Source organism: Achroia grisella, unplaced genomic scaffold (genome assembly GCF_030625045.1).
Source record: "Achroia grisella isolate CSIRO2021 unplaced genomic scaffold, CSIRO_AGI_Agris_v1 utg352, whole genome shotgun sequence".
NCBI lineage: Eukaryota > Metazoa > Arthropoda > Insecta > Lepidoptera > Pyralidae > Achroia > Achroia grisella.
The window spans coordinates 734,178-749,481 of NW_026712812.1; the positions used below are offsets into that span (position 1 = coordinate 734,178).

The following is a 15,304-nucleotide window of genomic DNA, read 5'->3' on the forward strand; positions in this document are numbered from 1 at the left end:
TCAAGTTACATTATATAGGCTAATAAATTTATTAACAAATATATATGTTATAATAAACTTGTATATGATATAATATTGTTTATTAGTGGCCATTGTACTATCGTATTTTAGTAATACTTTGTTAATTTTATCATCGACGCATGTGTGGGATCCCAGCAGTGGCATAGTTAGGTAACCAAGGGCCCTGGGGCAAATCAAAGTTTTCGCTATCCGTCAAATTGACAACACTGCCGACCCACAGAAAGAATTTAGGGGGATTCCGAAGGTATAACTTTCGAATTTCTCTCAACTGAGTTGCCATGATTAAAGTCGGACTGCAACCTACAATATTTATTTTGGAAATGGGAGAAAAGTTCAGTTCGATCGAGATTTTCTGGTAAGGGTTCGAGGGCCCCCTGAGCTTGAGGAGCATTGCCCCGCCTAGGCCTTAGGTAGCTATGCCACTGGATCCCAGGCATAGCATGATAACGTGATGTTCGTATTGCTGTTCAAATATATACCCGTTTGTTGACGGCTACCACCTACAATTAGGAGGTCGTCAGCTTATTTACCATTGCAATTACAAAAAAATTACAATAATGGATGTCTAAATATAATATATGTTCTAAAATACTGATAGTATAACAGCCCCTGTATAAAATTGTTAACCCAACTCAAATAAGAATAATCTCATATATTTTCAATATATTATTATTATTATATATAATCGCATTGCTTCACAGTACCTGCAAGTAGATGTGTATATTTATGACAATATTATCCAATGACACTACCGTGCAAAAGAATCGTATCACCAACTTATTGACAATTCAAATGTATGTATCTCAAATATAGTGTAGCCGATTGAAAGAGAAAAAAAAATAAGGCTGCATAATTTATTGACATTTCGGATATAGACAAAGAAAAAAGTGAATTTTAATGACCTTACATGTATCAAACTATTTATACCGTAGTAATTAAGAAATAGTTTCAGTACGATATTCATCTTTATTTACTTGAAAACATGAAACTTTTATGAATGACAGCTTTTGAGACTTGAATGGTACTCAAAAGTCGTCTCAAAGCCGTAATTGCCCTCATAAAAGTTTCTTCAAGACTAATATATGTATTTGAATTTCCAAATAGTGGGTGACACGACTTTTTTGTCCGCCAGTTTATATATTGTAATATATAATTATTATGTAAATAACAAAGATTCATGTTACGCCATTAATTGTGTTGGTGATAGTTTTGTGATATTATTTTCTCTCGTTGTCATTTTAATTTTCATATAGTGCCATCAATTCGCTTTAAAACGTTCACATAATAAGTCCATTCGCTAATCACGTCACTTAATACGTTTTTAGATATATAAGAAATTGATTGAATGCGTGCATGTTACGTTCTCTGTTTTACCATTTTTTCTAATTTATTATTAATGTCTAATATTTTGAACCAAATGATTTGTATACATTATTTACCGCGTTATGAAAGTTTTTATTCTCGTTAACGCAACTCGCAGTTGAGCAAGTTTCTTTTGCAGATATTAACGTTGCTATTGTACGGTGCACTGGTCTGAATGACAGTATGACATAATGGTTACTATAATATAATAACTTGTATTTGAAATTAAGTTAATCCAACTGTGTATGAAATGATCATATATTATCAAGCTGAAGTACTATAACTTTTCTCAATAATCTTTCAAGTAATTATTTGTTGAAACTATGTTCGAAATTGCTGACAATAATAATATTACACATTTCGCCTGGGTAAATATTATATTCGTGAAAAGACTATTAACATATATAAAGATATGATCATATCTTTAATTCTTCGCGTATTTTTGACCCAATACTCATACCAATCATGTACTTACAGAATTGAATAACTTTTCTTTATTATTATTACTTATTTACCATGATGCGATATATATCTTAGTTTTATCCACGGCCGTCATACTGTCAGACAGAACGCTGATATTTTAATTGTCATATAATTATGTTCAAGTATATTTACTGTACATAAGCCTATGTCCAGCAGTAGGCTGAATATGATTATAACTTGATATCGTTAGCGCCGAAACTGAACTATGCAAAGTGTACAAGCTTAATTAAGCTTAATATTTAAATAAAAATCTCAATCTGAGGAGGTAATCATATAACGACATATTGTATGTCTATTTTTGTTTTTCGTATATCGTTATATTGGCAATAAAATAATATTTAAAGATATTATTATATTTTTACTATACGCGTTTGTTAATATATTTTTTTTAATTATTAGTTCACCAAAGTTATTTTTTATAATTTTATTTCATAAAATGTTGTCAGTATTAATAAACATACATAGTTACTGTGTATAATAAATATATAAGCGCTTAATTCCAGATCATAGTGTATTTTTTTAAAATGATAATTTAAGAATATGCTATCTTTATAGTCTAAATTATGCGTATAATAATGTGACTCGTTACATTTATTATAATAATGTGCAAGCGGATAATGTAATGTCCTCCAATTATACAATTTACAAGAAACATAACAATGTATGAGTACAATTCCGTTAAAACCATATCTATTTTCAGAGGAACGGTAATATAATTCAAATAATGCGAATGAATCACCTTTCGCAGAAATTGATTATCTAATGATAACTGCAACAGTTTAAATATAGGCCCAAACGTGTTTCAGAACAGAATCGGCGTAAATTTAAATTTCTATAGACAATATTAAGATATTTTTTTATGGCGGAGTTGGAGAGCTACTTCTCAGCTAGGGCTAGAACTTCGTTCGTTTAATGGAGATGCTAAAATGTCTATATGAATAAATGTTTCTTTTTGGATGAAAAAAAATCAGTTATAAAATTCTATTTGTAACATTATCATAATAGTTGTATACGAGCATATGTAGCGGCTGGTTGAATTGAACCAGAAGATTTTCCGATGTGGCTATCAAACGTTTCATCTCCCATATCGTTGCCACACGCCGACTATCAGTCAGTGTTTGAAAATTTATAATTATACCTTTTTAATCATATTAGTCCTTTACTATTGCCAGATTTTACAACGAATCTCATTGTCTATGCTTCAGGGAGATAATGTAAACTATAATGTGTATCAATATAGTAGAAACGTTTGAAATGCACCACATCAGTCTTTATCACTTCCATAGCTTGCACTATTCTTTGTAAAGAGTTAGCAATAAATTATTTAATTCTCTAAATGTACTGTTTCTCATTTAATTTTCGATGTTAGCAACACTTTTTTTGGATAGCTTGAAGCTTGTGTGAGAAACTAGTACATTGACGATGCAATCAAAATTGGAAGAGGTAACCTCATGGATCTCGAGCTAAATATGGTTTGCAAAATTTCAGAATGGCAATTTATTACTTATAATTTGACTACTATATTTTTTAAATATATTTTTTGCTGATTCTGCCTATTGCGGTTTATTTTGATAACTGAGATGGCACAGTATGGTGGAGGAGCCTTATTCTTATTTTGATTGCATTATAGTAGGTATGATTGACCATATCAGTCGTGTAAAAGGGCATTGTTGTAATTGTAGTGAAATATATTCTTGCCTATTTGATTGATCAATCCATATGCAATATATATGTATACATATTAACTTTTGTATATAAATATTAAATTACATAAGTAATATATAGGAATCTCATTACTTCTCATTAATCAATCTATATATATAAAAGATAATAATTATAATGTATTCAATTACAAGAGTTAAAAGAAAGTGTAATACTTTTTTTGTAATATATAATTTTATATTATATTTGTATATTAAAAAAGACATTGGATTTGAATAATCAAAGGGCATCGAATATTTAATGAATATTAAATCTTTCATTAATCTATTAATGATTATATTAACTTATTAAATATAAAATATTGCAGTAAAATTATTTACTGCAGTAATGACAGGTTCTTAAGCTGCTGATTAGATAACTAACACTGGTTTTTGAAGCAATTAAAAATATAAGACATTTTCTTTTGAACTATAAAAGAATATTTAAAATTAAGTAACATAGTTTTAGTATGTAGAACGCAAAAATTAATAAACATTTGTTTTTTGACATAGGTATATTGTATTTGCCCGGCACCGTGCCGTATATGTACATCACTAATTAAGACTACATGTCTAAATCAATAAGGTCTAAATTGGAATGTTATAACAATTTGTCTAAACATGAGTGGATGCCCTTCAAATACATGATTGATAGATGTATTCGTTATTCTAATGTAACAAATTCTTCTGTACACTAATCGTAATGTAGTAACAGTACTTATATATCTAGTTGTAGATATGTAACACGTATGTTGGTTAGTCTGTTCTGACGATAATAAAAAACTATTAAATAATAAAAAAAAATATTGTAATAAGTGTTGGATATTAACGCTAACGTTCTGTGTTTGGTGAATTAAGTAAAATGTGTATATTTAGCACCTGTGTTTCAGTTTCTTGGGGGGCCATTGTAATAAATGACGTCACACTTTAACGAAGGGGTGGGGGGAAGACGAAAGAGTGTGACATGTATAAAATATCATGAAATCTAAATCTAAACCTTAGGGCTGATAGATTTTGTGATAACAAAAGTATTACATTTGTAACAAAACATGAAATTGTAACTATTCAAATGTGACAAGCTGTGACATGAGAGGGGGGAGGATAAAAGTATTCAACTCAGTGTGACGTAATTTATAGATGGCACCTTATTGTACTTACACAAAATTGTTACTAAAGAGTTACCAAAGAGTTTCCCATAGTTTCTAAAGGGCGTATTGAACATGCTCGTGTAATTGTGCTTAACGAATATATATAAGTAAGTTTTCCTGTTTCCTTTCAACGTATTCACTCGTATACTCAACTCGAGTTTTATCTTACAAGCCAATGTAATGTAAAACTCTAGAGTTGGTGAAGAATACGCATTTTAAGAGTGGGTGGAGTTTGATCTTACTTTATCGATACACAATAATAAACCTTATGTTTAAACAGTAAAGTGCTGTTGTACTTAACAGACTATTATTACAGAAAAAATATTAAATAGTGTTACTAGTAAATCTGATTTGAAGATGTAGTTTCGTACAGCCAGGCTGGTCTTAAAACTACAAAATCACCACTGTTCATAATATTTGATCAAACTCCATAAAATTCTATTTTAAATAGAGATATATTATATAACTACAATTTACAAGTTATTAGCTTCATATAAATGTCTAGTAAGTTTTAAATTGTAATAAGTACATTTTGCTACCATTAAATTAATTGAGTCAACGCCAAAGAAATGTGAATGTTAATTTTGTGACAAAAGTATTGTAACAAAATTACCATCCTTACTTTACAGAAATTGTTAAATTACATGTGATTATTATTTATTGTATATTTACAACTACCCCAATTATACATAAATAATTGTTAATACTGTCATTACTTCGTGTATGTGAAAATAATACACTTATGCATTACTGCATTGAAGAAAATTCTCATTAGACATTTATAAGAAGCCCGTAACATGTAAAATATGTGAAATAAACTGTTATAATTTTAATATCACATAATTCGTTGTAGGTACACACTTGAAAATGTAATCGTTATGGTCTACCTATCTATTGACGGCATGTTAATTATTTTAAAATTATAAAATACCTATGTAATTATTATATTTATTTGTAACTTTTATAACTTACTTACAATTTTTTTTTTTAATTAACTGGTCGTATTTTCTTTTGGACCAATTAGAGAACACAGACTTTCGATTTAATTTAAGCCAGTGAGCTCTATTATCGTATTTTATTATTTCCTATAAATGTTAAAGATCCTTTCATTGTTAATAATATGGATTTCAATTAGAATTTTGTTAAAACTTATGTATAGTTATAATTTACTACTTTGTTTACAATTAGATACGTGTATCTAAAAAGGCAGTTTTAACTTTATAACTTTCACTGTAACCAAAATCATGGCCATTCCATATCGGTTAAACAGAAGAATTATCAGTAAACTATACCTCGTGTTGTAATGATATTGATTACAAATTCATAGTTTTATTTTATACCTATGTTATATTTTTATTAATCAAAAGAATCTTAAAAATAGGTTTTCAAACTTTCATTTAAAAAAGTGTCTATAAACATATTCACAGAGGTGATATCGATGGATTTCCCAAATATTGACTTCACACGTCAATTTTTGCCTCTAATTATTATTACAGGCCTTAATTGGTTCTAAATACCAATTTGCTGTTCCAAGATATTATGAATGTCAAAATAATTAGTTTATTGACAAATACTAGAAATTTTTAATAAATAGCGTGTGTACCATCAAGGTAAGTTGGCAGTGGTTACTTACTTTTCATAAAAATTGAGATACTGGCTTCATCTGTCATAGTCTGTGGTTTTATCACTTTGTCCCAATTTATGTTGATAAGCATTTATGAACTGTTTAATCGTATAGTCGAATTCTGATAACATTTCGCAATTATAAAAAATATTTTTTTAACCAATCGACTTTAAACATTTAGCATTACAGTCGTTTTTCTAATTCGTGTTTCTCTCGCAGTTAATGCATTACGTTATTAAAGATACGAACTTTAACGAATTCAATATACGCCCCAAACTGTAAAGCACTTGCTAACGCACAAAATCTAAATCGTGTGAATAACTATTACTTTTAATGTGTGTACCTCTATTTAATGTTTAGATGTTCAACATTGTGCGAATGAAATTATAATAAAAAATAAACGGAAATGATAGATATTGTGAAAAATTGATTTTTATTTAATGTCCCACATAAACCTACATATGAATACATTGGAATAATACTTAGTACTTAATGTACATTATGATGGTCGTAAGATCAAATCTAGATATTTTTTTATGTAAATAAAAAATGAGTTTATTTGATAGTGAATGAAATTATAGAAAATCTTTACATTATCGAAATATTCAATGAATGTTGAGGTACATACCTATTAACTTACACTTTACATCTAATGGATAGATAGAAGCCTGTAATTGCAGTCTCCTAAGGTATATTTCCGGTGATAGGAAACACCGTTAACAAATAAATAATTACAGATATGGCGCTGCAGTAGGCTCGCCTCCTGCCATGTAGTTCTGGTAAATATTCACAGCATAATATTGCTCATATTATGTGAAGTGTTGCGTTGACCTCAAGTTCCACAAGATGCAAGTCTCGACTGTCCCAACTAGGATTAGCCGTGACGATATTATGTAACTTACGGCATAGTAGAAGATATTAATTAATCCAGACCAATATTATAAATGCAAATTGTCTGTACATCTGTTGACTTTTTACTACTAAAATGGCGGAACGGATAACGTAATAAAATTTTACATGAACATAGATTATATTACCAGTATTGAACTAGGGTGTTTTCTTGAAAATAAAAACAAGCGGCTAACAATTGGTCAAGAATAATAATAGTAATATATTATTTATTAATCGATATAATTTTCAAGTAGGTAGGTATAATACTGTGTACTGAACTAATACGTAAAAATAGCGATTACAGTAGAATAATAAATAAGAATAAAAACTTTTAGTTCCATTTTTATTTTAATTATCACTTACAATTAGAATTATCACAAATAAACAGTGAAAACTGATGATTCACAGAATCTCATTTACACGGTAATGGGAAGATCTTTTGAGTTCATGCAACTCGACACTACACCTTAGTGGCAAGTTGTCAATAGTCAAAAACGGTGAGTACGTAGCTAAACAAAGTAATAATACTCATAGACAAGGTTGCAAATGTTTAAAATAAAACAGTAAAGTCCATAACGTGTTTACAACAAATTGTTCCTGTTTATCAATTTTCGGCACGTTTTTCTCAACATGACGTAATCAGATATGTATCTTAAGAGTCATTCACCTGTTCGCAAAACTTGAAGAATATTTTTTAAATGTTGAGTTTTATTTTTATTACCAACCAGGCCTTTTATACACATTCAAGTCTTATTCTATTTATACAATTTATATTTCTGCATAGTATTTACTGTGTAAGATTCCAAAGAGAAACAATTAAAATTTAGTTTATCTAAATTAAATTGTACGCGTTAAACTATTTATAAGCTTGAGATAAGTGAGTGTGACTCTAAATTCGACAGAACAAACATCACCAGTCTATAAAAAATATAATTCAACATCAAGTGGACATTTATACTTAAAGCTAATGATTAATCTTACACATTCACATAAAAGTATGACCTTTATGTATTCATTGAAGGTAGATAAACAACTAAAGGGTCGCAACTAAAATTAGTATCACTATTCAAGTAATAAGGAACTGAATAAAACATGAATGTACAGATCTAAGCAATAATTTAAATTGTAATAATGCAATGTTTTTGTAATAACTTTTCCATGAGTATAATTTAGCATATATACATATATGAATCATGATCAATTTCTGTTAGACATCTAAAATTAAAGGCAAAGCTGTTGTACTCTTCATATGAATCTAGTTAATATTACTTTATCTTACATATGCTAGAGAAAATTTATGAGGTGGCAAAAATACAGGATAAATTGCCTGCACACACACTAGAGGCAATATTCACTCGATCTAAACTAACTACACTAACACAATTGTCATACACTGTCATAAATTACAAATAAACTGCAAGAATTCAATGTTCCGTTAAATTAACCAAAAAACATATTTCAATTAAAAAATATGCATGTTTTTGTTTTTTTTCATTGCACTTTAGCTTTGCTTAGATTAATTTAGATTAATTCTACATAAAATGCTTATCAGTATTCATCCTCCCTCCACTGGGATGTCTCCATGATAGGTATAAAAGTAAAGCTCAATATTTCCACAACAAATGCAGTGTAACATTATAATAACATGTTCATCTAAAACATAATAGTTAATTGTAATATTATGTAAATTACAAATTTGTTTTTAATACTTCTAACACTGTCTATCCACTGCATTAAAAACTAAAGAAATCAACTTTTGATTAAACAGGCTTCACCTAGAGTCTTTAAAATTTGTCTCAATATAAGCAGTCTCTAAGCCCTGCCTGTAAGCCTGTACTACTTTTTAGCTTTAGCTGAATGCCCTTGCTTGTTAGGGGGTGTCCAGCGCAATGCAGATGGATCTACACACAGTCGAGGCTTCTTGAAATGTGAGCTGGCCAATTGTTCAGCAACTATCTTTGGTGTCACACAGATAACATGCTGCCCTTTCCAATATTTGACCATGTTCATTGACTGCAGAGTTGATATTATATCTGTCTGTGATATACCAGTCATTTGACTCAGATCTTTGATGCTTAATGTTCCTCTACTTGCACTTAACACTTCTAGTAAAACATATGACCAATAAGATCTATAACTGAGTTTGCCAAGATCTGACAGTGGCTTTTCTGGACTACCTACAACTTGTTCCAATCTTGACAACTCGTAACTGAATGCAATGAGCAACTTTCCATAGCCTTGTCTTTGATAAGGAGGTAGTGTTAAAATGCAAGCAACATTATTGCCTTCGGGGGAGTCTTTCTCTTTAGAAAAATAGCCAACAAGGTGAGCGCCTTGTTTGTCAACTTCACATAAAATATAAAATAAAAACTGCTCTATGTCAAAATACAAAGTCTTATGATCCAAGAAAAGCTTTGCCAACAAACATAAGTTCTGACAATATATTTTGTGTTCTTTGCCGTCCGCTTCGAATATAGCTATTGTACCCTTTCTATATATTTCATTGCCTTGTGGCTCTCTTGCTGTGCATTCGCTTAGATGATACCGGTATGTTTTCTCCATTCTCATATATTTCAAACAGTACTCACAAATCCACAGTTTCGATTGTTTCCCATACTCATCAGGATATGGACTGAAGTACCATGTGTCTATCTCATACTTTCCGATCTGTATCCTATCTATGTATTTAACTTTGGTGATTGCTTCGTGTTCTTTCTCCAGTGCTGCTGTTGTGGGGTCCATTTCGGCATACGACTTTTGTACGTGATTGATCTCATCATGTTTACGTTTTTGATTTCTTGTTATTTTCCGGCCCGACTTATCTGTGAGTAAATGATCTGAATTTATGTTGTTATTAGATTGTTCGCACATGTCAAACCTATCATTCATAACCCGGTGGCGGGAAACCCATTCGTCGAGCCTTCTATCGTATCCCACATAGTGGACATAATATTCGTAACACGATTCGGCGTCATTGTACCGCGTTTGTATTATCTCAGCCGGGTGCCATGACTCATCCGAACGCCGCACCAAATAATGCTCTCCTATGTCCAAAGGCTGTTCTTGGGCGGATTCCGAATCATCATGATCCACACTTCGACATTCCGGGTTGGGTAATTCATTATTCACAATGGGTTTTTCTAATTCTTTATCACCTTTTGCCATATTAATGGAAAACTCAACGATCTGATAACGCAATATCGCGCAATACAATCTAAAGAAGAGGCCATACTATACTATCATAGATTATAGAAAAAATACCGCGCAAAAACGTGCGCGGTTTATTAGTGCTGCGCCAATTGTAAACCATAACTTAGTGATTATATTCTCTCTGGTACGGCAGCCAAAGTCATAATATATTTAAAAAAAAGTTATTTTGTTACAGTTTCTTGGGGACTGGAGAATGTATAAGTCTCGAGTCCCCAAATTACAAAGGAAAGAAACTGTAACTAAATAATCGAGCTTCGGCATATGACCGTAAACCCAGAAGACGTAATATTTTTTGTCCTTGTTGTACATTCGTGATAAATAAAATCGTGTTTCAGTTATAAATGATTAAATATGTAGGTAAAGACAATTTGTTTTTTAACATGTCTATAATAAAAAATAACAACAAAGTAAATATAACAAATATATCAACAAATAAACAATGTCTATAATTTTGAACCGGCGGACTGTGGGAAGGAGACAGAATGTTTGAATTCAAGGTCTCTTTCATAAATTAGTTGCCGCAATATACGAACTAAATGGAAAATGAAATTATATAACCTTAACAAAGTATATGTAACTGAAAACATATTAAACTTAATCTTAAATACAACGGAACCGACAAATAAATAAATCTTTAATAAAATATCCATTAAACAAGAGGCAAAATGGGTTATGATCGTAGCTAGCCCAAAGGATACTATCAAACAATAAAAATGAACGAATGAATGAAATGGACGTTCAAAAAGTAAGTCAAACTGACTCAATCAAACTCAATCAAAATTCAAATCAAATCCCTGTCTCTGCTGTTGCTTCTGTTCTGTTCGCTGTCTCGCTTATTACGGCGAAACGAACCGTTCGCAGTGTTAGAATTTTTGTGAAGAAAATTTGTTCTTATCGCTTGGATAGAGATATGAAACTCATATTATCTAAATACCGTGTTGTTCGTTTATTTTAGTGCTGATTGTGATGAGGAAGTGTGTTGAATTTTTCTAAACATTAACAGTGAAGTGATTGCAAGCAAGCGAATCTTAAATTGCTCTGTCTGCTTTGATTATCGTGCTTTATTTGTGACAACGTTCGAGTAAAACACAAAAATGCAAGCGATTAAATGTGTGGTTGTCGGCGATGGGTAAGTTTTATCTGTTGTTATATTATCTGACATAGATTGTGTGATCAATCGCCGGGACTATTCGTAAAATGAATTCTTTCATAACGTAACAATTGGTAGACTGATGACTGACGTCATATTTAAATTGAAACGTCTCGAGGCTTGATTTATACTCTTACGTGCTGTATTCGCGCGTACGGAAGCTACAACGCCCGTTATTTTGTTATATTACTATCATATGTCCACTGGGTCATTGTCTTTTTGCTCCATTTATGGCATGCAAAGCCACTAATTGATGACATGTGTCATTTAAATAACAACCTATACTTTCGTACAAAATCCTCCCCTCCTGTGTCAGCTGCCCATGATAAAATAATTGTTCACAGTTTATTAATTTGGTATAGTAAAAGATATTAAAATATTTGTATAATAATATATTGTTATCAGTTTAAATGCGGAATGTAACCGCAAACTACTACTACTAATAAACTATTAACTATTTGGTATATACTATAAATTAATTAATTAAAAAAATTATGATATTATTTTATATATAAATAAATAATGTTAATATTAGTTTTTCTAATGTAAGTTGAATATTTTCAATAGGTATTATCATTACATTGGAGTGCTTTAGCTAGTTGTCTCTATATGGAAAAAAATATAGTGAGCTCAGAGGGGAAGAAATTGTTAGTAATGTGGAATAGTAACCCCATTTTTAGCAATGTTCCTCATATCATTTCCAGAGGGGACTCTGGAAATCATGGTTCATTCCTGGTGAATTAGTTATGATGTGCTAACTGATCTGACTTCCTGCTCATCTTATCATCCTTCACTGGTTTCCCACCAGCAAATACCATTAGCATGGGCGGACGGATCATTCCATTATCATCGATTAAAAACAAATTGTGCACTCAATAGCAAAAATATGGATTATGAACAGACTTTCTTTGTGTATGAAAAAGTCCATGCAATCCATAAACTTGCATAATTTACATTACAAATGCTTTTTATGACAGAAATACACTGTTGGAAAATACATTATTTGGGAGTGATGTACCCTAAATCACTCTCAAATATTATGTCAATATGTGAAACAATTATTGAACTTATCAACATTTGGCTGAAACTGAGGAGAGCCAATAGTACGTTATAAAATTCATGGTGAATATACTATGATGCGCTAACTGACCTGAGCATGTGTTAATCTTATCCTCCAATGGTGTCCCACCAGCGTAAACCGCTACCGCAGGGGCACCATTCCATCATCATACATAAGAAAAAATAGTATAACTATTATAAAATGAAAATATCTAACTTCAATGCAATCTTTCTATCTATATCTCTATATCAAACCACCTCTACCTGTTACAACAATATATTGTCAATATATCTTATCTCTGCTTCTGGGAAGTATTCTAACTGTACTGTAGCTATTTGATAATGTACATTACTGATTTCTTTTTATTTTGATCAATATGATATAAATTTTCTTTGTACACCAAACCTGTAGAAATGTATAATCAACACATATTGACATTAATACAGTAAAAAAAACTTTTTGCAGGATTGATGAGTAAATAACCAACTTATTGCTATGGCAAATCATTTTATAGAAGGGAGTTTTGCTTAGTACAATTGTACTATAGATACTATTTTATATAAAGTCTATGTAGATAAGTCTCATATATTTTAATTCAATGCAGTGACAGATAAAAAAAAGCATGACTATTAAAAAGTCCTTAAATTCAAGTTTATTTGATTGAAGATTTTTTTTCTATTTTCTCATAATGTTATAGCATATTTTACATACATATGTATGTATAGGATTCTATTACACATTTTTCTTGTTTTCCTATAATGTACTTCTTGAGCTTTGCTTTCTTAGCCAAATATACAAATTAACTGCACAATATTTACTATGGGCATTACTTTTATTATTAAAGACTATCCCATCTTCGTTGGGATAGAAAAACATACTATACACCTAAACTTTTTGCATGATAATACATTCAGTAGTTTTTGAGATTATTGCAAACATACAGTCAGGTGCAGTGGGTGGTTTTGTTTTATAGTATATATATACAAACAATATTGTGTGTAAGTTCTTGTCATGTCACTAAAATAGTTTGAAACTTAAAATAACTCCACCTACTACCTCTTCTTCTTCCTCCACCTCTACCTCTGCATTCGTTAGAGCATATGTAAGTGTTGACATTTTAGAACTGTGTATAAAAAATATCATGACCTGGTATAAAGTATACCTCAGTAAATATAGTGTCAATGTGTACAATGGAGTCTCCATTGTATATTTACTTATGTGTATGCCTCTCACTTCCACCAAGCTATAACGCGCGGTGTATAACAGTCTGATACGGTACTGATATGACTTTCTGTATATTGATATTTTTGTTAGCTTAAAAATAGTTTATTTTATTGTACAGTATTAGTTTTTTCTATAATTGATTATTTTTGTATAACCCTAAATTTTAGCCTGCTTGGTCATCAGCTTCTTCCTTATCTTATTTATTTGGGGTCGGCGTAATAACGTTTGTCTCCTTGATCTATTGGAAAAAACAAGACACTCTTGTTTTTTTAAGGGTCCTTTTTTTTCGACAATTAGGATTAACAAATGAATATAAAATGTCGACTGGAAAAAATATTTGAAAAATCTATTTTGTATTAAATATAAGTAATAATCGTTTTGGGCATTGTCGATTATTTCTCCACATACAGCTGCGAGACACATTCAGACAGTAATTCTGGCTCAACTATAAAACTAATTGATTTGGTGTGCCAACCTCATCTAAGTGTAGGTTAGCGTTATAGTAAACAGTAACGAGTTATTTTTAGTGGAAACAAACACGCACCAGTCACGACCGAGGTCAGAACAATATGACATTTGACATTGCGGATCAATTTCTCAGATTAGCTGGGAACAACGGGGAACGTAATTGTATATTGAATTTATTTATACCTAAGACTCATAAATAGAATGAGGTAATCTTCGTGTAAACACACGAAGGACCACTGACATTAGAAAATAAATAGAAATAGAACTAATCTTTGTTCAAATAGACTTAATATAAGCACTTTTGAATAGTCACATTTTTTTATTCTCTCTCATTCGGAATGGAAACTTATAACAAGAAAAACGAGCAAGAATTTCGCGTGTTACTCTTTTTAAATAAATAGTTGTTCTAAGTAAATACACATTAACAAGGATTAGCATACAATATAAAATAACACCTGTAATACACATTAAGGGAAGGCATTGTAATGGAGAGTCATCATCATGTCAGGTTAATCCCCATACGGTTCTCGATTGATCGGTCTCCTAGAAAACATCGTGATTATTGTCTATGAATCCATCACGATGAGCTAACTGCAGTGACTGACTTCATCCTCATCATATCATCTTACAATGGTGCCTATAAGCTATTGGGGCACCATTCCATATTTATAGAATCAAGAACGGTGGTACTATTCATGCGTTGCCTTTCATAAAAGCTACGGTATTGTGTTTGTTGTTGTACGGTACTGTATTGTATTGCCCTTTCAACCAGAACATAGCGCTACAAGCTATGCGTGATCTTCAATATACTTTTTCTACCAGAGCATATCCCTTAAAGAACTTTATTTTTCTAACTGTTTCTACCATCCGGTAAGTACTTTACGGGATAGGTAAGACAGAGTTAGGTTATATGCACAAAGTCTTATTCTCTTAAATGAACTCATTGATAAACATATAATAAAG

The 15,304-nt window shown here is 30.9% G+C and overlaps 2 protein-coding genes across 2 annotated transcripts in view; one reads left to right on the top strand and one right to left on the bottom strand.

Annotated features, from left to right (window-relative positions):
- Positions 1 to 7,565: 7,565 nt before the first annotated feature.
- LOC131843845 (histone acetyltransferase KAT8-like) lies at positions 7,566 to 10,486 on the bottom strand. The gene has a single exon (XM_059192599.1). It carries the CDS (start codon positions 10,392 to 10,394, stop codon positions 9,066 to 9,068), a length of 1,329 nt encoding a protein of 442 aa, XP_059048582.1. The 5' UTR covers positions 10,395 to 10,486; the 3' UTR covers positions 7,566 to 9,065.
- Positions 10,487 to 11,243: 757 nt separating this feature from the next.
- The window catches only part of LOC131843853 (ras-related C3 botulinum toxin substrate 1), a 41,123-nt gene continuing 37,062 nt past the window's right edge, over positions 11,244 to 15,304 (top strand). The window contains exon 1 of the mRNA XM_059192614.1: positions 11,244 to 11,568. Within this exon, the coding sequence (XP_059048597.1) occupies positions 11,534 to 11,568 (35 nt within the window). The 5' untranslated portion in view covers positions 11,244 to 11,533. The remainder of the gene's footprint in view (positions 11,569 to 15,304) is intronic.

Coding starts and splice junctions, on each gene's coding strand:
- LOC131843845 (XM_059192599.1), bottom strand. CDS start 10,394: ATGGCAAAAGGTGATAAAGAATTAGAAAAACCCATTGTGAATAATGAA.